Source organism: Panthera leo, chromosome C1, assembly GCF_018350215.1.
Source record: "Panthera leo isolate Ple1 chromosome C1, P.leo_Ple1_pat1.1, whole genome shotgun sequence".
Classification (NCBI taxonomy): Eukaryota; Metazoa; Chordata; class Mammalia; order Carnivora; family Felidae; genus Panthera; species Panthera leo.
Window position 1 is genome coordinate 41,877,691 of NC_056686.1, and position 27,972 is coordinate 41,905,662.

Genomic DNA, 27,972 nt, shown 5'->3' on the forward strand with positions numbered 1-27,972 from the left:
TTGGGAGGGGATGCACGCCGCTCGTCGGCAAACGTGCAGCAGCCATCATTGATTCGGTCAGCGACGCTGTTAAGCGGAGAGAAGTTCCTTTTCTTGCAGCATTTCCGGTATCAAGATGGTGGCTTCAGCTATTTAAAGACTTTCTGAACCCTTCTTCGTCCCTTTGTGGATTTTTTTTTTTTTAAACTGGATGTGACGCATTAAAGGAACCGACGGAAGTAGAACCGAAGGAGTTCGAAAATGGCGAACCGTACGGTGAAGGATGCGCATAGCATCCACGGCACCAATCCTCAGTATTTGGTGGAGAAGATCATTCGGACGCGAATCTACGAGTCTAAGTACTGGAAAGAGGAGTGCTTTGGACTGACGGGTGAGCGGGAGCGCGCGGACTCTTTTCCGCCGCCTTGTGGCCCAGTTCTGACTGGGCGCCTCCAAGACTGGCCCAAGGGGGTGAAACGGAGGGGAATCTGTCAGTCGTTCAGAAAAATCTGAGCACCTACTATGTACCCAGTTTTGTGTTGATCTCTGGGGATACTTGTGAATATGCTAGCGCCTTAGTCGGAGGCATGTCTGAGTTGGGTTCTGTGGGTCTTTCCATATTTCATAATTATCTGCTGAGTTCCCAAACATTGTTAAGCGCGGGGACCCTAAAGTTCTTAAAGGAACGTTAACATACCTGATACCCAACTCATGGTCTTACTGTCCCTAAATCTGGACCATTTGCAGTATTTCCACGTTCGGATCCTAATATAAATATCAGTTCCTCAGAGAAGAACTGGTAGTCTTTCAGTCTTTGAATTTTGGCTCCTCATTTTAGTAGCTCTGTTACCCAGTGAACCATGGCTGCTTCTTACTGTAAAATGAGTTTAATGCCCACCTCAAAGGTTTGTTCTAAGGGCGAAATACAATAATGTACAAAAAGTATGGGGCTCTCTGGGTGGCTCAGTCGGTTAAGCCTTCCACTTGGCTCAGATCATGATCTCATGGTTCCTGGGTTCGAGCCCCCACATGGGGCTCTGCGCTGACAGTACAGAGCCTGCTTGGGATTCTCTCTCTGCCCCTCTGTCTATGCCCCTCCTCCACTCGCACTTTCTCTCTCAAAATAATAAACTTTAAAAAGAAGTACAAGAAGTATTTGGTATAGGGGCGCCTGGGTGGCTTAGTGGTTAAGCTTCCCACCCTTGGTTTCTGCTCAGTCATGATCCCAGGGTTGGTGGGATGGATCCCCTGCCTTGGGTTCTTCCTCTGTCAGCAGGGAGCCTGCTTGGGATTTTCTCTCCCAATCAGTCTGTCCCTCCCTCACCTACTGCTGCCGCCGCACCTGTGCTTTCTCTCTTTCGAAATAAGTAAACTTTAAAAAAAACAAAAAACAGGGGCGCCTGGGTGGCGCAGTCGGTTAAGCGTCCGACTTCAGCCAGGTCACGATCTCGCGGCCCGTGAGTTCGAGCCCCGCGTCAGGCTCTGGGCTGATGGCTCGGAGCCTGGAGCCTGTTTCCGATTCTGTGTCTCCCTCTCTCTCTGCCCCTCCCCCATTCATGCTCTGTCTCTCTCTGTCCCAAAAATAAATAAAAAAAAAAAAAAAAAAAAAAAAAAAAAAAAAAACGTTGAAAAAAAAAAAAAAAACAAAAAACAAAGTTACAGGTAAATATTTTAAGAAGTATCCAGCAGTGTGCTAGTTGTTGTTACCTATGCCATTACTGTTAACTCCACCTATGCCATTACTGTTGTTGCCACCACTGCTAACTGTGTGTCCATGGACAAGTCATATTGTTTCTCTCAGTCGCCATTAAATTTTGGAGTCATGTCAATTTTGGGGCCTTTTCTCATTACATAATTCTCTCCTTGGATGATCTCCGCACTGTAGTTACATGTTATATGTAGATACCTTCAAATTTATCTCTCCCTCTGAGATCTAAATCTCTTGATTCCAAAACATGCCAACTCGGTGTGTCCAAAAGTTGAACTCATGATCTTTTCTCCCCCAACACTAAGATTATGTTCCCGTCATATAATTTTATGCATCCTGCATCTTCTTTCAACTGTTCATCACAATTTCAATTATTTTTTCAATGCTTTCTGCCTTGCCAGACTGTAAACTCTGTAAGAGTAGTAATTTTGTCCTTCTTTATCCCTTTACCTGTTTCTCTAGTATTTAGCACCCGGCTATAAGTTGTCAACTGTAATGTTGAATGAATTAATATAGAATTTATCGTAAAGGAACTTGAAATCTGATTTATAAGACACTAATGGTGTCTCTCATACATTATTTGCTGTGTGTCAGGTGTTAACATTTGTTTTGTCTCACTTGATTGTCACTATAGCCCTTAAACTTTGTACCTTTATTATTCAGATTTGAAATGACAGGTTAAAAAAGTAAAATGACTTGTCCTAGTTCACACAGCTTGTGTTTGATTTTGAAAACACTTGTGAAAGATAAGGGTTATGTAGTTATAGAGTGGTTTGTTGTTGTTATTTAACTCTTGATCTGGCAGTTTTTTGGCAAACGATGGTGACAAGCATGGACTCTGAAATTAGACTCCTTACATGTATATCCAGGCCCTGCTACTCTCTGGCTGTGCACCTTGAGCAAGTCACTTAACCTTTCTTAGCCCTCATTTTTCTTAGCTGAAAACAGCCTCAGTGCAGGAACTTCAGAGCTTGCGAAGATTGAGATTATATGAAATGCTTAGCAGAGTATCTCGCATATAGTGACACTTCAGTGTATATTGGCTGCTGTTGTTATTCCTACTCAGACATGCTTATTCTCCTAATACGAAATTATTGATTAGTATGCAGGAGTACCAAAGCTTGAACTAACTTCTCTCCACTTCACACTGGGAAAAGCTGGGCCTAATGTGTCTGAGATGCCACTTTATTTTGTTTTTGTTTTTGTTTTTAGCTGAACTTGTAGTCGATAAAGCCATGGAGTTGAGGTTTGTGGGTGGTGTCTATGGTGGCAACATAAAGCCAACTCCCTTTCTGTGTTTGACCTTGAAGATGCTTCAAATTCAACCCGAGAAGGATATCATTGTAGAGTTTATCAAAAATGAAGATTTCAAGTGAGTGAAATGTTGACTAGCTAATATAAAAGCTTCAATTTCAGTGATCCAGAATTTGGCTTTGGTTAAGAAGAGTGAAAGCAATGTATCTTATTCCCTACAGACTTTGCTCCTGAGTTCTTGAGTTTGTATTTTGTTTGTTCTGATGGTTTTGATCTTCTTTACATTCCTAGTCTTGGTAACTCCCCCCACCCCCTTGCCTCTGCCACCCAAAAAGCATTTCACAAATTCACTGAACATAGATTAAGCAGAAGTGAGTGCCTAATATGTTGGTAACACTGGATGCTCAAAGATGAAGAAAACTACATTGTGTGGTAAACAAATAGGAAAACTTTCATGTAGATATAGGTTCATGTCCAGACTCTGTTACTTATTGTGACCTTGGAGAAGTTACTACATTTTCTGAGCTTTATTTATCTGTAAAATGGAGATGAGGATACCAATTCAGGATTGATATGAGAGTTAAAAAAGATAGTGCTGGGGGGCCTAGGTGGTGCCTGAGCCCTGACTCATGGTTATGGCATCGAGCCCTGTGTCAGGGTCTGTGCTAAGTGTGGAGCCTGCTTAAGATTCTCTCCCTCCCTCTGCCCTTCTCCCCACTTGTGCATTCTTCTCTCTCTGAAATAAAATTTAAAATTTTATTTAAAAAAGATAGTGCAGTGCCTGTCGCATGGTAAACACCCCCAAAATGTAAGCTGCTCGTACTATTTTATTATTCATTCTCAAGGAGCTCACAGACAAGTATAGGAGACAGACATGATAGCTTATTAGGTGCCACCCTCTATTCTAAGGGAGTTACATATAGGTATTTAACCTTCACAACAACCCTATAAAGTTATTACCCCTGTCATACAGGGGAGGAAACCTAGCACAGAGAAATTAAGTAATTTCCTCAAGGTCAAACAGCTAGTAAGTGGCAAAGCTGGCTTCAGTGTACACATTCTTTTGTACTTTATTCTGTTTGTCATATAAAGAAATTGCTGAGTTTGAAATGCCTACTAGTTACTACAAGTGTAGATTTGAGTGGGTAGTTGGATACAGGAGAAAAGAAAAAGGAATTTTAACAAAACATTAACAGCTAGAAAATAGCTAACTTTTATTAGGCACTATATGCTATGCTTAGCACTACATGCACATTTCTCACTAAATACACCAAGCCATTAAATTAGGCATTATCATCTCCATTTTACAAGGATTGAGAAAGTAAGTAACTTGCTTAATATAACAAAATCAGTAAGTTATGGACTCAGAATGGTAACCTAGATGACTTTGACTTTTTTCCAGAACCAGCCTTCTATGCTGCCTAGCAACAATTTATATATTCACATCTATGTATATTATTTCTTGTATTGTTAGTAAATATATATGTCCTGTTGTTAAATTCAGTATCTGATTTGATTCTTACAGCAATCCTGTGAGGTAAATAAGTTCTATCTTCATGTTACATAGACTCTGAAAGTTGATCAACATGTCCCAAGTTCCCACAGCAAGTAAATGGTAGAATGGGAACTTGACGCCAGGTCTCCATATTTTAACTATCTTTCTGCTGCCCTATGTTGCCTCTAAAATTGCGGTTTTCTCATATGCCAAAGAAGAGAAAGAACTTGTTCATCCACTACTGATATGAAAAAAGGCAGGTGTGAAACTCAAGAATTTTTTTGAATGGCCTGTAGCTTCATTGTCCTCTGTCTGTCAGGTATGTCCGCATGTTGGGAGCACTTTACATGAGGCTGACAGGCACTGCAATTGATTGCTACAAGTACTTAGAGCCTCTGTACAACGACTATCGAAAAATCAAGAGCCAGAACCGAAATGGGGGTGAGTATGTTGCCAAATGTCTGGACCTTCCTCCCTGAACCAGTTTTTATTTCACCAGTATCTCTCCCTTCACATTGTAACATACGTTGTGAATGTTCCTCTTCATCCATTACATTACCATCTTCATTCAGCTTCTCCACCACCTGCACAGAGTACTCCATCAGACTTTCTGTTAGCCTTACCCAGTCTGTCCCTGGTTGCCTACCTTTTCAATTGCATCTTGTGTCAATCTCAGCCTTCCATCATGTGTTCCCTCCACATGTGCTCCATCCCATAAGATCTACCTTTAGAATGACCTCTGTAAAAGCCTTCCCCAAACCTCCCAAAGTTAGTTTTCCCTATGTTATATCATTACAGTTATTTTTAGTGGTGTCTCTTCTAGCACTTTATTTCACACTGCAGTATAGATTAAGTATACTTCTACTTCTGTAGGAATGCCCTGAAAAATAGTGTGTCCAATGGGGGCAGCTCCATACATTTTACAAAAAGTTATTTTTTGTGGTAGAGTGGGATTCAGGGTAATACAGTCAAAATATTTTTCTTCTCACTTAGTGTCATAACCAAAGATTAGGAACATTTGCCTTTCCCTTCTAGATGTAACATTAAGCAGTAGAAAGTTAAGATTTTGGTGTTTTACTTTAAATTTTATTAACTTGTTAATTTGTTTATTGAATAAATACATAGTAACTACCAATATCATGCCAGATTCTGTGCTAATACTGGAAATAACATGGTGAACAAGGTGGACATGGTCATGGCCATCATGGAATTACTTATTTATGATTATACTATGTTAAACTAAGATGGGGTTTCTCAACCTATTGACAGTTTGATCCAGATGATTCTTTGTTGTGGGGAGCTGTCCAGCCCATTGTAGGATGTTTAGCCATTATCCCTGGACTCTACCCACTAAGATGCCAGTAGCATCCCCATTAGTTGTGGGTAGCAAAGTAACCCCTGGTTGAGAACCACTGAACTAAGGTAATGTTTACGATAAGAATCCTGAAAAGGCTATTGTTTACCATATAAGATACATGTTCTATATTTAAAAACATAGTGCGTTCACATAAGAATTTGTACTTGAGTTATATGATCTGTTCAAGAACATCACCCCTATACAATTCAGGACTGTTTGCGCTTGCTTTTGTGTTGGGTCTCCTGCTAATTCGGACAGCTTTATTCATCCCTTTATCGCCAGCTCTAAGAAGAGGCCTGTTTCATAGATGGCCTCAGTAGAGGTGAACTGAATGAATGAAGATAAGTGATGACAAGGCTGTGAATGGCTATAGTTTGAGCCAGGTTTGTCAGTGATCCCTTCTCTGTAACTGCCACACTGAATAGCTTTACTAATGAATATGCAGGAAGGGGAGGCTGCAGAGGGTTTACACTTTCTATACCAAGTACTCTATATTTTACATATAGAGTCTTAAACTTCTTTTACTTGTTGGCTATATAAATTTATTTCCAAGTTGCTTAAGCTTATGACTTTTCTTTCAGAGTTTGAACTGATGCATGTGGATGAGTTTATTGATGAACTGCTGCACAGTGAGAGAGTCTGTGATATCATTCTACCCCGGCTACAGGTAAAAGATAAAGGTCTCTTATCAGAGTCGCCCTTCTCTCCCCAAGACAGGCAGACAGACAAGTACACATACATAATAAAACACCGGAGCTCTAGGATCCTAGGGGCCCTCTTATTAAGCAGTCTTACTACTATGAAAAAGGGGATTGAGAGTGAAAGGAAAACAGATAAAGTATTTGAAGAGTAGGGCTTTAAAAGTGAGTTAACACAGCAAGACTTTCTTCTTTAAAATATTATAAGGAAATTGCAGGATATAAAACAGGAGAGTCAGGAGTGGTAGACTGAGATCTGAACCCCTTAAATATCCTTTATAACCCTGCTCCCTTCCCTAATGATTATCCATGTAGCACCTTTCAGGAATGGGTTTTGCAGACTATGATTTTAAACCTACTGTCATAAAGTACATAGGGAAAACAGATAAAGTAGGTTGCCTAAAGAGAAAGGGAATGGTCTGTAATGGAGAAATGAGCAGGGAATTAGGAGATTAAATTTCTGGGTTGTTGTTATAGCTGACTAGCTGTGGGACCTGGTTTTATTTTCCCATCTATAAAATAGGGAAATTAGACTACTTCAGTGGTCTTTAACATGCTCTATGGAACTGTTTTAAGGCTACGGAGAGCAATAAGAGGAAAAAGGCCACATATTCAATCACAGCAACTCCTTTTTTCTCCAAGTTACATACTGGGCTTGAGAGTGAGATTTCATTTGAACAAAGACTTTTGCTCTTTTAAATGGCTTTATTATTAAAGTGTAACTGACATACATTAAACTACATACAATTTGATAAGTGTACAATTTGGTAAGTTTTGCCATATGTATACACCCTTGAAACTGTCCTCACAATCAAAAATAGTGAACATATCCATTATCCCAAAAGTTTCCTTTTTTCCTTTTGGGTAATCCCTTCCTTCCCTTCTCCCTCACCCTTAAGCAACCATTGATATGCTGTCACAATAAGATTAGTTTGTGTTTTGGAATTGATACAGTATATACTCTTCTTTTTTTGTCTTTCACTCAGCAAAGTAATATTTATTTCATAATAATTATTTCAAAGTAGGGAATAGAGTGAAATGCAGGTATCTGATAAACGGGTCAGATGAGGCAGCAAATCAGCTAGATAAAAAGCAGTTGGTAGGTAAGTGCTCACATTTAAATGCAGTGAACCAATTCTTCCTCTATAGTGACCCAGTTAAAGGAACCTATAAAATAAAAATCCTGAAAATGAGTGTGATATATACTTCCTGTTATGTATTGGCTATTGTAGACTGTAGTAAAGAGAGTAAGATTTCGGGGTGCCTGGGTGGCTCAGTAGTTGGTTAAGCACCTGACTCTTGATTTCAGCTCAGGTTATAATCTCACCATTCATGACACTGAGCCCTGTGTCGGGCTCTGCACTGACAGCACAGAGCCTGCTTAGGGTTCTCTCTCTCCCTCTCCCTCTCTCTCAAAATAAATAAACTCTAAAAAAAAGAGTAAGATTTCAAAACTGAAAGCGTGCTTTCAGGGCCCGGTTCTCACACTTCATTATGATTATGTTAGCAATCGTTATTAGCTGCTATCATTTTTAAAAATACTACAAGAAATGGATTACTTTCAAGTGCAATCAGTTTGTAGCCAAAGGATTGAAAGTCCATTCACCTTTAAGCAAGACTATTGGTGTAAAGAAGATGGTCTGCATAGAGTCTAGAAGACCACAAAACATGCACTGAGAGAGAAAATTGAAATCTGACTGATGTATATCACCAAGAAGTGTGGTCTGGTGTGGGCCTCTATCTGTTCTGGATGAAGTGATCCTTAACACTTTCTTTTGTTCTGATTCTGTCCTTGGTAAGTACCTCATCAATTTAGCTTCTGATGTGCCTGGACATTGACAACAAGCTGCTCTGGGATGAATTCAAATTTCATCAAACACAAATACAATGAATTAATATAGTGATTTTAGTAGCTTCTGAGTCTTGTGAGCATTAGGGATTTGGGATGCCCTGTCTGATGCAGTCTTAGATCACAACTGATCACAAACTGGTAATCCTGTGACTGGAGGGCCTTCTTCCAAGGAGCTCTTTAATGAGGTATTGACTTCACTGAGTGGCATCTTTGTCTCATTTCTCTCAAACTTCATAGAATTTTGTAAGGGATGAGTGAGATGTAAGTAAGCTAGATACTACTATTTATTCTAGGGCTGTCCAACATTCTTTATGTCCTAGACAGGAGAAAATGGTAAAGGGATCTTATGACCCAGCAAGTCCATTTGGCATTTTTTAACTCATCTTTGCCTTTCAGTTCCTTAATCATAGATAAGCCTGCTAAGTCACATCTCAGAAGAAAATGGAATCAGGAGTCCCAGTGTTCACACTGAATGACTCACACTGAACTGTATAGACAGTTCTCTAAATCCTGAGTCAGGTAGAGAGTTGGTGGTATTCCAGAGCAGGACCCAAGGCACTCTTTAGTCGCCAAACTGGGCTGAGCCTCAGTGGGTCTCTTAGGGGAGATTCTGCTCTGAGCCCCTGTTGCAACTACCAGCCACCAGAGTCACAGCTGTGAACATACTGGTCCTTGTATATGAGGCTCCATTTTTTATTCAAGGCTATACCTATACGGCTTGATATTTCAGTGACTGGAAGAGTAAAAGACCACAGAGAATAAGCCAACAGAAAATGAAGTTGTTACCTTCAACTTTGTATTTATGTGTTTACAGGGGGATATGTGAGTATTGGTTCCAAGTATGTTAGATTCCTTAGGAAAATCTTGAACTGTCTAGGATGTCTTTGAAATGAAATTGCCTCAGCTGTTGCTCCCTAGTCTTCCTGTCAATCCCAGAAGCCCAGTGTTGGGGCTTCAAGACATAGATGAGAGAACAAGGCCCTCTAACTCTCATTATGCTTTCCATAGAAACGCTATGTGCTAGAGGAAGCTGAGCAACTGGAGCCTCGGGTTAGTGCTCTAGAAGAGGACATGGATGATGTGGAGTCCAGTGAAGAGGAAGAAGAGGAAGATGAGAAGGTCAGGCTCTCTGGGAGCTTAACAGTTGAAGGAGGGATAATTATGGGGAAGGGATGGGGGAATGGTCCTTTCTTGTTTTGTTTTCAGACTTTACTTTTTAACTTTCTTTAACCAAAAAATACGATATTTAAGAGTATGAGCATTGAATCAAATAGACTTTGATTCGTATCTCAGCTCTCCACAATCTTGTGCAAATTAATTTCAGTCTTTTCTTTTGTAAAGCAAGGCTAATGATACCTTTCTCTTAGGATTGTTATGGATATTAATAAAAGGATATATACAACGCCCTTAGCACAGTACTGGGACATTATAATTGCCTCATAGTTGGCAGCTATTTAAATAAATACTTAGGACAAGAATAATAATACTGTGCATAGTTGAACCTATCCTAAGGAGTAAGCCTAGTTTAGAAAAAGAAAATACCTGAGGTGCCTGGGTGGCTCTGTCAGTTAAGTGTCCAACTTTGGCTCAGGTCATGATCTCACGGTCAGTGAGTTCAAGTCCCACGTTGGGCTCTGTGCTAACAGCTTAGAGCCTGGAGCCTGCTTTGGATTCTGTGTCTCCCTCTCTCTCTGCCCCTCCCCACCTTGCACACATGCTCTCTCTTGCTCTCTCTAATAAACATTAAAAAAATTTTTTTAAAGAAAAATACCTACTGCATGATCGTGTTCTTTACTAGTTATAATGCTGAAAAATTGAAAGGAACCCAGCTGTCAGGGAGCACTCAGGTAAACTATTAAAACTATTAGCCATTAAAACTGTTATGAAAAGTACTGTATATGATAATGTAGAAGTATTTATGGTTGAATTAGAAAAGAAGGATCTGAAACATTTGTGATTAAAATATGTATAAAAAAAGGCTGGGGGGGGGAAACAAGAAATGCTGGATTATGGATTCTGACTGCAAATGGAAGTGTAGTTCTGAGCCAGTAGGCTCCCTTTAAGGTGAGTGCCAACAGAAACATTCATGAATTGAAAGCCATGCAAGGCTGAGGTGCTCTTATGTGGTGAGTAAACCAAAAGTAGGCATTCTGTTTTTCTTTTCTTTTCTTTTTTTTTCTTTTAAAGTTTATTTATTTTGAGTGAGAGAAAGCACAAGCGGGGTAGGAGCAGAGAGAGAGGGAGAGAGAAAATCCCAAGCAAGCTCTGCATTTAATGCAGTGCCCAGTGCAGAGCTCGATCTCCTGAATGCTGAGATAATGACTTGAGCCAAAATCAAGAGTCAGACACTTAACCAAAAGAGCCACCCAGGCACTCCTGTTTTTCCACTTTTTTGATGGAAAATTTCAATCACGTGCTAAAGTGGAGAATGTGCCTCCATTTATCCATTACCTAGCCTCCATGATATCAACTCAGCCATTTTATTTCTTATGTATATCTATACCAAATTGCCCCCACACCAATTTTCTTGACCTATATCACAGCTATCCTGTATTTCATCCGTATTTCAGACAAGGCCTAACTGTGATACCATTAGCACCTCCAAATTAACAGTAATTCTTTAATATCAGATATTCAGTGTTGAAATTAAAACTATATGTTAACTAGAATTTAAATTAACCTTGAAACAAGGAAAAAGACAAATATTCAGGATTCACATATCCCCAATTGCCCTATATTTTTTAGGTTTGAATTAGTATTCAAAAGAGCCATAAAACAGGTCGTTATTCTATACAGATTTTTACAATCTGTGTTTTTCTGATTGTGTCCCTGTGGGGTCACTTAAATTTGTCCCTTATATTTCCTATAAACAAATTCTTAGATCTGAAGGTTCAGTTGGATTTGAGGTACTTAGAGTAGAGCAACACTACTTTATAGGTACTGGTGTGTACTTCCCCAAGGGTGAGCAAAGTCTGGCTGTCCTTTTTTGTCAGATTAGGAGCTATGGTGCCTAGATGATCTCTGTCTAGACCCATTAGCGGTTGTAAGATGGTGATACTCTAATTTGTCTTTTCATCATTTGTTACCTAAAACATTGCTGTAAAGAGAAATCTCCCACATCAACACTTAATTTTTCCTAGGTACAGTTGATATAGAAAAAAAGATCAATACTTGATTATTTCTCTTTATCAGTTTCTAAAATAATTAGTTGACTCCATAGTATCCTCCCAATGTGATCAATGTGCTTTTGTGCCTGGTAACATTGTGAACTCATGGATTTAAGCAAATTGGATGTTTGGAACCATCATGGTCCTTGCTGATGCTGAAACTGTCCCCCCCTCAAGTGGGGGACCCCCAACTTGACTCAGGAGACTGATATAATCATGGTAATCTCAGCCTCCTTGCTTCTGATACATTCTAGTCATGTCTTCAAAGCTTCTGCCCCAAACCTGAAATTAGCCATTTTTCCAGGGAGCCCTTGGTTTCACTTAAAGGGATAATGGTATTTAGATACCACAGTCTGGGCACTATAAATGCTCATTGCTATGGGTTTGGTCAATATCTCTAGGTCTTTACAGTTGGCAGACCTGGAGGAAATTTTTAAGATTAAAGTACAGCATGAGTTTATACTTTAATCTTCTTGATCTTACATCTGTATCTCTTCTTTCTCATTGGAAATCCAGCTTCTTAAGGAGATAAACAGAATTACTTCTCACTATTCTCACATTGTCCCAGAATAAAGGTACCAACACTAGAATAATAGTGGGATTATTGGAAACCATTCAGTTTATTTGGTAGTTCTTTTTGTCCTTAGGGTTCTCTATGTATTTGTTGTTTTAAAGTCACTTGGAGGTGGAATTTGGGCCAGGATGAGGAGGGGGTGTATATACTGTTCCTAAATGGTTCTGTGTAAGTTATCTCTTTTCCAGTTGGAGAGAGTGCCATCACCTGATCATCGCCGGAGAAGCTACCGAGACTTGGACAAGCCCCGTCGTTCTCCCACACTGCGCTACAGGAGGAGTAGAAGCCGGTCTCCCAGAAGGTAAGGCCCTAGTCATTGGCCTCTTCCAGAGAGACTTTTAGCACCGTAGCAAAGAAGTTTGGACATCAAAGAAGGAAAAAATTCAGATTGTGAAGAATGTTTGCCTAGTGTATTAATTGCTATAGAACAACCACCTGCAAAACCTCTGTGGCAGACAGTAACCATTTATGTAGTTCACAAGGCTATAGTCAGTGATTTGAAGCTGGGCTAGAATAGAATAGGCAGTGTAAGTTCACTCACCCATTTTGTGGTCAGCTGTCTGTTGGCTAGTATAAGATGGCTTTTAACTAAGATGACTGAGGCAACTCATCTCTTCTCCATGTGTCTCATTCTAGGCTAAGTTAGGCATGTTCTCATGGCAGTGGTAGAATTCAAGAGCAGACAGCCTCAGTCACATAAGTTTCCTTCCAGTATCTGTTAGTATCCCATCTGCGAATACCCCATTGGCAAAGCAGATGACATGGCCAATCCCAGACTTAGAGTGGGAGGGTGTTAATAAAAAGTTACAGAGCAAAGGGCATGGATACGAGTGAAGAATTTGGACAGTTTTTGGAATCTACAACTGCAGTGCACCTACTAAGGTTTTCCTCTTTTCTCTCTGTATAGGCGGAGTAGGTCTCCTAAAAGGAGGAGGTAAGCCTTCAGTTGATTTGTAATGAAAGATAGGGTTTTGGGGAAGGGGGGGTGCTGTTGTGGTGAATATATTGTCAGATAAAGGAATCTGACCAGTCATCTCCACAGCCCCTCCCCTCGCCGAGAAAGGCATCGGAGCAAAAGTCCAAGGCGTCACCGCAGCAGGTCTCGAGATAGAAGGCACAGATCCCGCTCCAAGTCTCCAGGTATAGCCTTTGGGCCTTTTGCTATTGGTTGTCTTAAAGAACTGTAATTAGCCTAGTCAGCCTCCTGCAGTACAGAAATGCCTGACTGTATTATTGCTTGAAAAGAAAAGGAAATGAACTTAGAATATGAAAGTTAAGAGTTCACATCTTGACTCTCCTTTATAAGATTTGCTAAAAAGATGATGAGCTTCAGTTTTTTCATCTGAAATTATAGGAACACCACCCAACAGAGTAGTGGTAAATAAATGTGATTTTTGTGAAATCAGCCATAAAGCCTTGAATGTATATAAAGTGGGTTCAGTTCTTCTGACCACCGCCCCCACAACACACACATTTCAGAGAAGTGCTACCAACAAGAGCTGTCTCTAGCATAAGCCAAAAAAAATATTAAGCCAATTAAAGGGGTTGGGGGAAGTGAAAGTGCCAGTGAGGGAGTAGGTAGGTAGAATACCACTCATCCAGTGGCCCTTTCTTCCCTAGGTCATCACCGTAGTCACAGACATAGGAGCCACTCAAAGTCTCCTGAAAGGTATGGACTGATCTCTATTTTGACTTAAGAATTTTTTCTTTATTCAGAAATTAAAGCCCCAATCATAACTAAGTTAGACCTGAAGTTTTGTTTTGATGGGAATATTTAGGAATTTTCCTTTATTACAGGACAAAATTGGCCTTTTGCCCTGAGAATTTTTAGAACTATGTATGTTTCGTGTTCGTTTGTTTTTTCCTCATAGGATTACAGCTTTGGATAGTGGTAGGGGCATGAGCTTTGGTCTCAGGAGACCTGTGATTAAATCCCAACTTTTAACACCTAACAGTTGAGTGACATTGGACAAAGTCACTTTCATTTGATAAATTTTCATTAGAAACCTCTATATGCTATTATACTCTGTCAGGTGCACTCTTAACCTCTCAGAGCCCATTTTCTCAATGGCAAATTTTGGATAGTAATGCCTCACTCAGTGTTGCTCTGAGACAGTACACCAAGCACATTTAATAAATATTAGGTATTGGGGTGCCTGGGTGGCTCAGTCAGTTGAGCATCTGACTTTGGCTCAGGGCATGATCTCACAGCTCATAGGTTTGAGCCCCGCATCGGACTCTGTGCTAACAGCTCGGAGCCTGGAGACTGCTTCTGATTCTGTGCCTCCCTCTCTCTCTACCCCTAACCTACTCCCATTCTTTCTCTGTCTCTCTCAAAAATAAATAAACATTAAAAAATAATAATAAATAAATATTAGGTATCTCCATCCCCGTCAGTATCTGCATGCCCCTGTCTTCCTCAGAAGTTCTTGCCTAGCTCCTTTAACACCTGTATTACGATTTGTATGTGTTACCATTTCAGATCTAAGAAAAGCCACAAGAAGAGCCGGAGAGGGAATGAGTAATGGACTCAGTTTGGTTTTAGTCCAAATGGCCTCATGTGGATCTGAAGTCACCTGTCTATGTGGAAGTATCAAGACCTACACCTTAGGCAGCTATGAGAATATTTTAGCTCTTTTTAACCAAGTTTCTCCACTTTTTTTTTTTTTTTTTTTTAAATGAAAGAGGTGCTGAGTTTTGTATCGCTCTTTGAATCATAATCCACATTTGAGGGATAGCACTTCCCAAGGGCTGCTTTCGACCCCTCTGTACAACCAACCTTGACTGTACTCAACTTTGTAAGGGATTTGAGGGGTGGAGAGGATGAATGGCAAGGAGAGGATGTGGCTGCATGGTGACCCTTTTGTTATTAAATTTTACACATCCACTTTCCGTATTTCTGTAGTTTAGTTTTGGTTTGCTCCGTAATTAGAACTGTTCTGAGAATCCTGAGATTTGTGCTGCTGCTGTTACACTCAAAACTCAAGTCAGTAAAACCTATTCTCTCCCAGACTTTTTTTCAGCAGCACTACGTAATAAACATGAAAACTGATGAGTTAGCAGTAGCTTTGTAAGAACAGAATGTATTCAAATGTTAAGACTTCTTCTGGATCATTTAATCCAGTTGCATTGAACAGTTCAACAATGGAACTTAACACCTTTTACACAACATTCTTATATGTTTTTTCTTCCTCATAAGCCTTGAATTCTAGGTTATGGTGCTCAGCCTTTACCTTGAAAAGACTGTCATTATTTTCCAAGTTTAGTCGGTAGCAGTGGGCCTATAAGATTGAAAAGGAGAGTTAAGTATCTAATACCATTCACGGTTTTGACTTCATTTGCTGGCAAACAGTGCCATTTATTCACAAAGTTAGAAAGTACAGCAGGAAGAGGCCAAGCTTTAGAGGGGGCAGGTGGTGAAAGTTCTTTTGGTAGTAAAATGATGCATTCAATTTTACTTAAAGTACAGAGACTGCTACGGTATATCTAGATAAAGCCCAGGTTGTCAGAAGTAGGAATTGGAGTTGAGCATAGTGATCTAACCCTGAATTGACAACATTTAGGTAATTGTGGAAGATGTAGAATTAAATGGGGGCTGCCCGGGAAGTGTGTGTTTATGTAAGAAAAGCCAACAACAGAAGCATAGGCAACACTCAACACTGGTGAGAGAAAGCAATGCAGTCAACCACCTGAAAATGGAAATGAACTTTCAGAAAGGTAGAAGAATTAGGAGACAGTATATCAAAGAAGCTAAGGGTTTGAGGACTTAGAAGCAAAATAAGAACTGCAAAGTGTCCGTGGGCATTGATAATCAAGGTGTTGAGATCTTTGCTAGAAGAGTTCATTCTACTAGTACTTAACTTTTCCTTTAAAAAGGAAACAGTGGAAAAAAAGAGGGGTGGGGGGAAGTGATTGGACTTCCCACAGCTCTGGACCTACCAAGAATTCTGAAGACCAATTGCCTCATAGGATCTAGTTTCTTGGGAAGCCAGATCTGGTCACAGGATTAACATTCTTTTGCTTGCTGTTGAACTGAAGGACTTTTGCAGCAATGTTAAAGCATTTTGGGAGATTTGAGATTTTACATTCTTCAACGATTCCTCACCTGGTAATACTTGAGCTGATAAAAGTCATCCATAAGAGCTAATGTTATTCATCATACAACTATATATAAGACTGCCTTTAAGAATTAAATATAAGCACCTCTATTTATATCTGTTATAGAGTCCTAGAAGTTAGTTCTTTACCAAAGTGATCCAGATGGAAAGAAATGTCTTCTGGCTTAATGACCTATGGACCAACCAAGCATATTGTTAAAATATTCATTTTAAAGTATAAGATTAAGAAATTGAAAAACCTGCAAAAAAAACCCACAAAAACTCGACAATCTTAAATAACAGAAATAAGCCTCGCCTCCTCAAACAAACTATAAACTTAAAGCATACTTATTTAGGTGTATGGAGAGATCTGAACCAAATTGTAGTACAGCCAGCCTAAAACAGGAAGCAGATTGTTCCTATTCTTTTATTAGTGACAAAGAATTGCAGATGAGATGAAGTCTAAGGACAAACTTTGCTGAAGGGCCATTTCTGTCATCTGTGTGCTAGCCTACTGGATGAGGCCTTGGAACTGTAGCTTTGTAAACCTTTTTTGACTGTAGCCTATATTAAGAAACATTTTACATTTTACCCCTTTACACATGTATTCTATACTGAAACATTTCAGGAAAAAAACATTATGCAAAATGCATTCTGATATTTCCTATACAGTATTTTGTGGGTTTTTTAAATTTTTTTTAATGTTGAGAGAGAGAGAGAGAGAGAGACAAAGCAGGAGCGGAGAAGGGGCAGAGCAAGAGAGGGACACAGAACCCAGGCTCCCAAGCAGCTCCAGGCTCCGAGCTGTCAGCACAGAGCCCGAAACGGGGCTCGAATTCACAAGCCATGAAATCATGACCTGAGCCGAAGTTAGATGCTCAACTGACTGAGCCACCTAGGCACCCCTTAATACATTTTTAACACTGGGTGCAAACTACTAAATTGATTTCACTTCCCACAATTAATTTGGTTAAATCTTCCAATATAAGAACTCAACTGAAAGCCTCATTCCCTGAGCCCCTTTCTGTTATTTCCCGCATATAGATTGATCTGAGGTTAAATAAGCATTACTCAGAAAAGAAAGACCACAGATGCTGGTCACTCCCTGCAGAAAGTTAAAGTAACAAGTTCTCCAGACTCAAAAAAAGACCATTAACAGGATGCATGGGTGGCTCAGTCAAGCATCTGACATGATCTCACAGTTTGAGTTTGAGCCCTGCATCAGGCTCTGTGCTGACAGCTCCGAGCCTGGAGCCTGCTTCTAAATCTGTGTCTCCCTCTCTGCCCCTCCCCCACTCATGCTCGTTAGCTCGCTCTCAAAAAAATAATAAACATTAAAAAAAAAAGACCATTAACAAAGTGATGTTTTAAAAAAATGCAAAGTATACATGTTCAAAGATGAGATTAAATAAGCTTAGTAGAGCTTAAATGAAGATTTAAAAAACTGGACAAATAAAAGCCTTATTATAAAGCAATATAAAATAAATATAAGGCATACAAAAAATAGGCTGGAGAAAATAAAAATGGGAAATAATTTTTAAAAGACATATAAAGGTAGTAAAACACTTGAAATCCTACATATGCATAATTCACATTCCTGATGAAGAAAATTGAGCAAATTTAAATATCCAGATACAAGAAAATTTTCTTGAAATAATGAACAATCTATTAAGAAATAGCCTGATGAAGGTAAGACACAAAGAATTACAAGGACATCTAAGCAGAGAAATCAAGTCCTGTATAATGAGGGGGAAAAAATCAAGCTGGTCTCAGATCTTAGAACAAACTTCACAAGGCAGCAGTGAAGCAAAAGGCTCTAGGGGTAAAGTTGTGAAAGGAATTTTGTACCCACCCAAAGTTGTCTTTAAAATGTAAAGAGGGGGTGGGGCGCCTGGATGGCTCAATCAGTTGAGCAATGGACTTGCTAGGGTCATGATCTCGCAGTTCCAGTTTGTGGGGTCGACCCTGTGTCTGGCTCTGTGATGGCAGCTCGGAGCCTGGAGCCGCTTTGGACCTCTCTCTCTGCCCCTCCCCCATGTGCTAGCTCTCTCTCAAAATAAAACATAAAAAAAAATTTTTTTTAACATAAAGGGAAAGGACACCTGGGTGGCTCAGTTGGTTAAGCGTCTGACTTCAGCTCAGGTCATGATCTCATGTTTTTGAGTTCAAGTCCTGCTCTGTGCTGTCAGCACAGAGCCTGGAGCCTACTTTGGATTCTGTGTCTCCCTCTCTCTCTGCCCCTTCCGGACTCCTGCTCTGCCTCTCTCTCTCTCTCAAAAATAAACAGTAAAAAAAAATTAAGAACAAAATGTAAAGGGAATATGCATTCTAATCACTTAGGAAAAAAATGCCTGACAATAAAACTCACCCAACAAGAAATTAATCAAATTCAGGATTTGGGAATAAAAAGCAGCAGTAAAAGGAATGGTAGTAAACATTTTAAAAACTAAATAAAAATGGGAAATAGTTTTAGGACTTGATGTGAACAAAATGTGTGGATTTTGTTTTTCATAATAGGAGTCCTACACTTCACTAAAACATACATGAAAACCAGGAAAAAATAACTCCAGCCTCTTTAATGTTTTCTATAATTGCCCTTAATTTTAAGAGGAGTCTTTTAGTGGGGCACCTGGGTGGCTCAGTGGGTTGAACATCTAACTTTTGATTTTAGCTCAGGTCATGATCCCAGTGTTTGTGAGATCAAGCCCCGTGTCGGGCTCCACACTGAGCATGGAACCTGCTTAATTAAGATTCTCTCTCTCTGCCCCTCTCCCCTGCTCATTCTCTGTCTAAAATTAAAAAAATTTTTAAGGAAATCTTTTAGAACTACCATAGAAAAAAATTTTTAAGTTGAGCAGTTCATTTCACTTTTTGTTAAATCCAAGTAAAATTAATTTGCTATATTTACTGAACATAGCACATGAGCCCACTTTCTAAAAACTCTTTGTATGTATGTTTGTCTATGTTTAAGAGAAATAGCTGGGGGTTGCCTGGCTGGTTCAGACAGAAGAGCATATAGCTCTTGACTGGGGATATGAGTTTAAGCCCTACATTGAGTATAAAGATTACTTAAATAACTCTGCTTTGGGTCCTCTGTTCCCCCCCTCTCTCTGCCCTCCCCTGCTTTTGACGCTCTCTGTCTCAAAAATAAACATTAAAAAATAGTATTAAAATAAACCTGAGGCGTGCCTGGGTGGCTCAGGCAGTTGAACGTCCAGCTTCGACTCAGGTCATGATCTCATACTGAGTTCGAGCCCTGCGTCGAGCTCTGTACTGACAGCTCAGAGCCTGGAGCCTGCTTCGGATTCTGTGTCCCCCTCTCTCCGCCCCACCCCTGCTTGTGCTCTCTGTCTTTTAAAAATGAATAAACATTAAAAAAAATTTTTTAATAAAAAAATAAAGTAAACCTGAGGTTTAAAAAGTATTTCTGATTGATGGATGATTTCTATACTTTGTTCCTTTACTTAATACTTTTTTTAAATGAATACATTTAAATTATCCTTCACAAGGGAAAAAATTAGTTGTTCCGACTTTAAAGCTATTTTATAAGCTCACCAACATATTTGATGTATTTTTGGGGACCACAAAATGGTAACCACCTTCCTGGAGGCAGTTTGGCAATATATAGCAGGAATCCTAAAACTTTTACCTTTTTTACCTAATAATCCCATATACAAATATAAGTATATATCTATATATATTCACCATGCTAGAATATATACAAAAATAGCTTTATCGCATCATCTTATATAATTTTTAATATATGAGGAAAAAAACAGCAAAAATGTCCATCTGTAGGGCACTTAACAAATAAATTGTATGGTACAAAATTAATATTCATACTTTGAATAATCTTTAATGGCAATGGAAGATACTAATCTCTCCATGTCATTAAACATTATACAAAACATTTCAAAACAATATGGTCTTAAGTGTGGTGTGTGTGTGTACTCTGAATAAAGATTGATAATTTTGGCACTTCCAACTGCTCTACAATGAATTTGAATTCACAATCAAAAACTTTTAAGTTTACAACTTCTAAGAGAAGTTTACAAACTTCTAAAACTGAGCTGCTGCTGGTATAAATTACAAACTTAGAGTATTATTACAGTTTTCCACTTGGAACAGTTTTGCCAGTTACTGAGCACTGGTAATTGCTGAAGGAGGGACAAGTGAGATACTGAAAATTACTATATAGAACACTATCACAAAAGTAAAGCCTAAATTACTGGGCTTTATAAAACCCCCAAAATACGTTTTTCCAGGTGATATATACCTCTTTCCTTTAGAAAGTAAAGCTGAATTAGGGACAGTCTCTTATTGGAGATTTAGTAATCTCAATACCTAACAGGGTGCTCAAACTCACAACCCCAAGATCAAGAGCTGCATGCTCTTAAGACTGGGTGCCTCAGAGATTTTTTTTTTTAACGAAAGTTTCAAATAAATACAAAAGAACAGTAAAATGAACACTTTACACACCTCATCATCTGTTCTCCAAGACTTGAAAAAAGATTAAATACATGAACGCTATTTAAAAAAAACCTGAATGCTGAGTGTCTAGGTGGCTCAGTCAATTAAGCATCATCTGACTTCGGCTCAGGTCATAATCTCACAGTTCACGAGTTTGAGCCTCACATTGGACTCTGCTGTCATCGCAGAGCCTACTTCAGATCCTCTGTCTCCCCCTCTCTCTGCTCCTCCCCCACTTGCTCTCACTCTCTCTTCCTCAAAACTAAAAACATTAAACAAAAACAAAAACACCAATGTTCCAAGTCATATAGGCATACCTCGTTTTACTGCACTTCACTTACTGCCCCTCAAAGATACTGAGGTTTTTTGTTTTGTTTTGTTTTGACCAATTGAGGATTTATGGCAACCCTGCATGGAGCAAGTCTATTGGTGCCTTTTTTTCTGATAGCATTTGATGACTTTGCGTCTCTATCACATTTTGGTAATTCTCACAATATTTCAAAGTTTTGTATTATTGTATTTATCACGGTGATCTGTGCCATGGTTTTGGGTGTCACAAACCATGCCCATATAAGATAGCAAACTTAATAAATGCGTGTGTTCTGACTGCTCTACCAATCAGCCATTTCCTCATCTCTCTCTCTCCCTTGGGCTTCCCTTTTCCCTGAGACATAATATTGAAACTAGGCTAATTTAGAACCCTACAGTGGCATCTACGTGTTCAAGTGAAAGGAAAAAAATCAATCTATGTGGCAAAACTACATTTGTGTCTTATTTTAAGAAATTGTTACAGCCAACTCAACCTTCAGCAACAACCACCTGATCAGTCAGCACTCAAGTCAAGACCCTCCACCAGCAAAAAGATTATGACTCACTGAATTTCAGCTGATGGTTAACATATTTTAGCAATAAAATTAAGGCATGTACATTTTCGACAAGCTACTGTACACTTAAATCAACTACAGGATAAGTGTAAACGTAACTTACATGCACTGGGAAATCAAAAAAGGCATTTGACTCACTTTAATGCGATACTCGCTTTATTGCAGTGATCTGGGACCTAATCTGCAACAGCTCCGAGGTATGCCTATATTTTAACAAAAACATACACTGGGCCAGCTATCTCATTAACAGAACAAATGAGCAAACTCCACCATTTAGTAGGATTCTGAGAGATACTGAAGTTTTAATATGAAGAACTTACAGTAAATAGACCTGATCTTAACATTTAATAAATACCTTTTCAGGGCTGTAAATATGGCAGGAAAGCCCTCAACCTCCTGCAATAGATTTCAAGCATCTTCCAAGGTGGAAAATATGGCAAAAGCCCAGAGTCTCCTATTTAAGTAATGCATATCTGAGGAAGCAGAACAAAGATAATACACTGTCCTTAAAATACATTTGTATTTACTTATTCTGCAGATTTCCAAATAAATCTATAGGATCATTTAGTCCAAAATCCCTGTCAAATATGTAATTGGGAGGTTTAGACAAAATGACCTCAGCTCAATGGATAGTACCAAAAAGAGCTAAAATACTACTAACAACACAAGTTTAATTTCAACTATAATCAGTTACCACAACCATTATTGGTAAACACCATCCTGGCAAGTGTGCATTCCAGGTAGTAACAGAACTCAGAATGGATAGTCTGGCACATACTAGTACCTCAGTAAGTAAGAAATCTCTTCCCTCCACTCAAATTGCCAGTATCAGTCTCAGTGTTTAAAAACTCTTCTTCAAAAGATCTGTTTCCATTCTCTTTCCAACATAGAAGTGTGCTACCTTGGAATTCACTTTATCGTTTTGCACCTCTGTTTTCTCAATGATGAACAGACATGAAGACAGTATATGTTTCTATCAACTTCATATGGGTGTTGTGAAGATCCAGTAAAATAAAGGACATTAAAAAAGATTCTTGGTTCTCTAAGTCTGTAATTTAGAATGCTCCATTCACTGAGAGTAAAACAAATCTCTAAATTGTTACATATCTCCATGATCTAAACAACCATATGAATTAACCAAATTTGACGCTTGTCAAAAAGATTTATTAACTTAAAATAGAATTACTTCAAATACAGACAAAAGCAACTTTCTGTTCAATTTTGAATATTTTCAATATACAAGAATGTAAAAGAAAAAATTCTGAATCTTCACGTTGTAGTTTTATTTTATTATTTTTTTTTTTTTAGCTTTTAAAAAGTTTTTGGCACTACAAGGTTCTGTAAAGAATAGAAGTGACAAATTTAAAACACATGAAAGTTTTTCCTAATTCTTAAGAACAATATATATAAAGTCTGAAGCAACCAAAGTATGAATACAGCTAATAGAAAATAAAGAATGTAATTTTTTAAATTCTCTCTTTATACAATTCATCAAGATTAAACAAAACATAAAATTCCCTTAAAAATAGGGTAATAAAATAGATGAAATTTGTATCACTCAATTTGGTGATACTAGTAAAAACTATAGTTCATATTTATATACAAATAATACAGTCTTTAAAAACAGTCTTAGAATTTAAATAAGCTATCTAAACGTGTTAAAATTTTAAATCAGGACCTGATTTGTTTTGCTTTCCATTAAATGTCACTTTTTCTGCTGAATGTAACTGACATTGAGGTACGGATACCCTTGAGACAGCAGGATTGGCTGGTTGCTGTGCATCGGTAGACCAGCTGAAAGAAAATGGACTCGCATTACTCCGACACGTTTCCTCTTGGTGGGTGGGGACAACGCTCTCTACACCGACGGGTGGCACATCTGTCTGTTGGACACAACACAGACAGGAAACTGAAAGGCTTGTGCCTATATATCTGACAACGCTTAGAATTAATAACTTGTAGCTAGTTCTCTTTTTTTCTATTTATATAGTAAAGAGGAGATAAAGCATGTAAAAACATTTCGCAGGAGAAAGAAGAGGAGAGCAGGGAAACATGGGTATGTGAAAGAAAAGAGAGATGAAGGGGAGGTACCAAAGGCAACAAATTCACCAGGGAAAAATTTCAGACTCCCCCCAACCATCCCACCAGCCCACCAAGCCCTTATATGATTAATAACTTTTTTCAACCTTAGTTCTTTACTCAGAAGATTAAGTCCGCCACAGTCAATGTTCTGCCATTCTATAATATAGGGATGCCCCAGCAATACATGGATAGTTTACAAAGGCTTAAATGAATCAAGCCTGAAACTTGTACCAGGGGTTTCCCCTTAAAGTTACCATTTAATTCAGTCAGCATTTCTTGAGTGCCTTTCTTTAATTTCTTGAACTCCTAGTTTAAGTGTCGTAAGTAACTGACTCTAGTTTTTTAATTCATAGGTTAACGAAGACCTGAGGGCCAGACTCAGACATTCCCTATTAGAATTGAAATACCTTCGAGGCAAGTAGGCTAGATAAAATGTGACAAGTTCTCCTTAGTTTGTAATATTCATTACTTAGATCAAACCTATTATTGGTATGTCAGCACTAACAGAATAAATGAATTCTAATGTCATTCAAGTTCAACTAAACAAATTTTGACTATGTCACTATTCAACTAAAAAACTTCTATTAAATTCATACTACTTACTAAACAGAGTCCAAAAAGTTTTTCATAATATGGCCTCAGCCTACCTTCTCTAGCCTCATCATGTACACATCTTTCCCATCCACTTCATCCTCTAGTTGTATTATTTTCTCTTCTTTTTTCCTCACTATGCCAGGCAAAACTCCTCAACTTTACATATATATTCCCTCAGCTAAGAATACTCTTCCCCTATAATCTCTAACAAATCTCTAGGAAAAACAAATCCTGTATCTCTTTCACAGTCTAATTCAAATGTCAAAATCTTGTGTGATTTGATCCTTGGTGTCCGTATCTCCTATAAACTCTGCTAGGATAACATTTAACTGACTCCTTCTAAGTTCCTATCCTTGTCTATTTTACATGTCTGGCTCTTCTAAGTGTACAGGTTTACCTTAATTCTTGCCTGAACAAGCACCTAGCACAGTGTGACACACAGTATGCTCTCAATAAAATGTTTACTGAATGCATAAAATCTCACTCCTGGTTCCTGGCCTTCACAAAGCCACCTTTGTCCCAGAACAAAACCCACCCAGCCTCTTAATGAATTTGTAAACAACGGTACCTTGAGTATAGAACGGTTTGTTGGGCTGAAATCTGGCATTTCCCTGATGCATGAAGTTTTGATGCAAACCATAAGGCCACGAAGCTGGGACAAGAGGGAAATGGGGACGTGGTGCATGTTCCCAAGGAATTGGAGGATTTAGTCCTGGAAAGCCTGGCTCTGCATTTCAACAAGACAGGAAAGACATACTTAAAATATCAGTTTGTTCATTTAAATATTCCTTCATTCCACAAAGATTTATTGAGTACCTACCACTGGACAAGAACAATGCTAAATGCAGAGGATACCAATTTTTTTAAGAATCAAACACTGTGCTCAAATTACTCATAAAAGAGACATATAAAAGGTAGAGATACAATAATAAGTAGTCATTGCTATAAGAGATTGGTGGAAGGTGCTCTAAAGAGGGAACTAGGGTGCCTGGGTGACTCAGCTGGTTAAGCGACTGACTCTTGGTTTCAGCCTGGGTTTGGTTTGCGAGTTCAAGCCCTGCGTCGGGCTCTGTGCTGACAGTGTGGAGCCTGCTTGGGATTCTCTCTCTCCTCTCTCTCTGTCCCTCCCCTGCTTGCTTGGGCACTCTCTCTCTCAAAATAAATATTAAAAAAAATAATAATAATGAAAAATAAAGAGGGGGCTAACCTATTTGGTTCAAGGCTAGAGAAGGTTTTCCTAAGATGATTGACTAAACTAAATTTTAAAGCACAAGGAATTGTTAGGCAAAACGGGGCAAAGAGGGCATTTTAAACAGAAGGAATAACAAGTACAATAGCCAGGAAACAGGACAGTACAGCAAGTTTGGGAAGCTGCAAAAACAATCAGCAGTACCACTAAGGAGTAAAAGGAGGCAATGAAAGAAAAAAAGGCTGGATGGATAAGGTAGGATTTACATTTTAAAGAACTTTAGTACATCATTAAGGAGCTTCCACTTTTTCCTAAAGACAATGCCACTATCCTAGAAACAACTATCATGGTTCAAAAGGCAATTCTATTAGAAACTGAAGCACTGGGGTATAATGGTTGAGAACTTGGGCTTTGGAGCCAACCAGGTCAAAGTTCAAATCCCAGTTCCAAAAATTACTAAAGTTCAATTATGCACCTCTGGCTGTTGTGAGGATTAAATCAGATAACAAAAACAATGTGGCTTGCACAAGTTGTGGTATATAAGTAGAGACTCAAAAAATAGGAGTGCTATCCATTCTATGGCAAACCACCCCCACAATCTACTTCCCTTTAAGATGTAAGTACATCTTTCAAAGTGCATCTTTTCAAATTACTCCTAAGTAATTACTCCTAAATCTTTTGCATCATTTCTGGTGGCTTTTCTCATCCAGAGTCACAATGTGGCAGGAAATAATCTGAAAGACACTCCCCTCATTCACTAAACTTCCTAGCAGACTCAAATTAAGAGGTACCAGATAGGGAGGAGTACACAGCCAGAAAACTAAAACCCATACTAGCCATACTCTTAACAAATTCAGTCTTCTCAGGAGGTAAGCAGAAAAACAAAGCAGCTGCTTTGCTGAAAGTTCATAAAACCAAGTCACAATTAAGAACTGAAGCTACAGGGGCGCCTGGGTGGCTCAGTCGGTTGAGCGGCCGACTTCGGCTCAGGTCATGATCTCGCGGTCCGTGAGTTTGAGCCCCGCGTCAGGCTCTGTGCTGACAGCTCAGAGCCTGGAGCCTGTTTCAGATTCTGTGCCTCCCTCTCTCTGACCCTCCCCCGTTCATGCTCTGTCTCTCTCTGTCTCAAAAATAAATAAACGTTAAAGAAAAAAAATTAAAGAACTGAAGCTACAGGGTATATTTTTTGCTTTAAATCAGACTGGGTATATATATTAAGGTCTTGACCAACTGAGAAATGTATTTTGACATCAAAGGGTATTTCTTAGGATATATTCCAATCTCCCTCGGCCATTTTTCACATCTAAATATTTTCATAATATATTCTCACCCAATCCTTCCATTTTCAACAAATTAGTAATTTTAGCTGTAATATTAACTAGGAGTTGTAAATCCATTCCACATATAACAATATAACATTTACTGAGTAATCATTATATAATAAAAATAATATATTATATGAATAATGTATCTACCATACATCCGGCACTATATTGGACACGATGGAGACAATGATAGAGAAGAAACAATTCACGGCCTTTAGAAGTTCAGCCTAATGGGTTATGCAAACAAGTAAACTGGCAATTTCATAAGACAAGTATAAAGATATAGATATTAAGGAAACATGGAAAAGAAAAAGGATACCTAGCACAATTGAAGGACAAAATCAACAAGAGGGGTTCCTGTTAGAAAGTGAGCTAAATTTAAAAATGGAAGATGAATGAGTCACCCAAGCTTTGGAGCAAAGCAAAAGGAGGTGAGAGTAAGAAGGAGAGATAGGGAGAGGATTTTTCCAGGCAGAAGGAACAACTTTAGTAAACAATTACGGGTAAGAGATAATACAGTATGTTCCTAGGACGTTAATTAATTAGTTCATTATGACTGACAGAGATCAACTAGTGGTGGTACTGGGAGGAATAAAACTGTAAAAACTGAGCCATTGTATCAAAGGGCAAGACACTGGGTCTGTGTTCATTATATAACCCAGTGACTATCATGGTACATGTCATAGCATATATACAATAAACATTTGTTGAATGACAGAAACAGAGATCACATTAGAATGAAGATGTATGGGGTGCCTAGGTGCTAGGTGGCTCAGCCCGTTAAGCATGTGACTCTTGATTTCAGCTTAGGTTATGATCTTGCAGCTTGTAGGTTTCCAGCAGCACACTGGGCTATGTGCTGACAGTTCAGAGCCTGCTTGGGAGTCTTTTTCTCCCTCTCTCTCCCCCTCTCTGTGCCCCTCCCCATTTGCACTCATTCTCTCTCAAAATAAATTAAAAAAAAAAAAAAAAGAATGGTCATATATGCCACATATACTTTGATCTTGGAAATCTGAATGAGTTCCCATACTTTGACATTTCTGCTCAGCAAAATACATTATATGTATTGTTACAAAAGAGAGCAGAGGTACTTCTTCCATCATGGTACTCTAAGCAATAGCATATTTTTGTATAAAAAGTACTAAAATACTTGTGAAAATTGATAAAGGGAAAGAATCAAGCTTTTAGTCTTTTCCTATATTTCAGGATAATCAAGTAGTTAATAAGAAAAAGTTCTTTATAGAAGA

The 27,972-nt window shown here is 38.8% G+C and overlaps 3 protein-coding genes across 9 annotated transcripts in view; 1 reads left to right on the forward strand and 2 right to left on the reverse strand.

Annotated features, from left to right (window-relative positions):
- The window catches only part of ORC1 (origin recognition complex subunit 1), a 54,628-nt gene extending 32,668 nt beyond the window's left edge, over nt 1-21,960 (reverse strand). For all 3 annotated transcript variants that reach the window (XM_042951307.1, XM_042951311.1, XM_042951310.1), the window contains exon 1: nt 21,891-21,960. The gene's annotated coding sequence lies outside the window, so the exon portion shown is untranslated. The remainder of the gene's footprint in view (nt 1-21,890) is intronic.
- On the forward strand, nt 43-14,758 carry PRPF38A (pre-mRNA processing factor 38A). 2 transcript variants are annotated; one of them, XM_042951316.1, is made up of 10 exons: nt 43-370; nt 2,900-3,059; nt 4,756-4,877; nt 6,375-6,460; nt 9,352-9,462; nt 12,273-12,385; nt 12,992-13,018; nt 13,115-13,224; nt 13,705-13,753; nt 14,567-14,758. In XM_042951316.1, exons 1-10 carry the CDS (start codon nt 241-243, stop codon nt 14,607-14,609), a joined length of 951 nt encoding a protein of 316 aa, XP_042807250.1. In that variant the 5' UTR covers nt 43-240; the 3' UTR covers nt 14,610-14,758. The 2 variants fall into 2 exon arrangements, with proteins under 2 accessions (XP_042807250.1, XP_042807251.1); XM_042951317.1 differs by having other exon boundaries at nt 45-370; nt 13,127-13,224.
- Nucleotides 21,813-27,972, reverse strand: part of TUT4 (terminal uridylyl transferase 4) — a 109,480-nt gene continuing 103,320 nt past the window's right edge. For 3 of the 4 annotated variants that reach the window (XM_042951306.1, XM_042951305.1, XM_042951304.1), the window contains exons 30-31: nt 24,780-24,938; nt 23,237-23,418 (exon numbers count right to left, since the gene is read on the reverse strand). In XM_042951306.1, the coding sequence (XP_042807240.1) occupies nt 23,351-23,418; nt 24,780-24,938 (227 nt within the window). In that variant the 3' untranslated portion in view covers nt 23,237-23,350. Of the gene's footprint in view, nt 22,009-23,213; nt 23,419-24,779; nt 24,939-27,972 lie in introns of those variants that run through there. The other variant, XM_042951303.1, reaches the window with a different exon arrangement.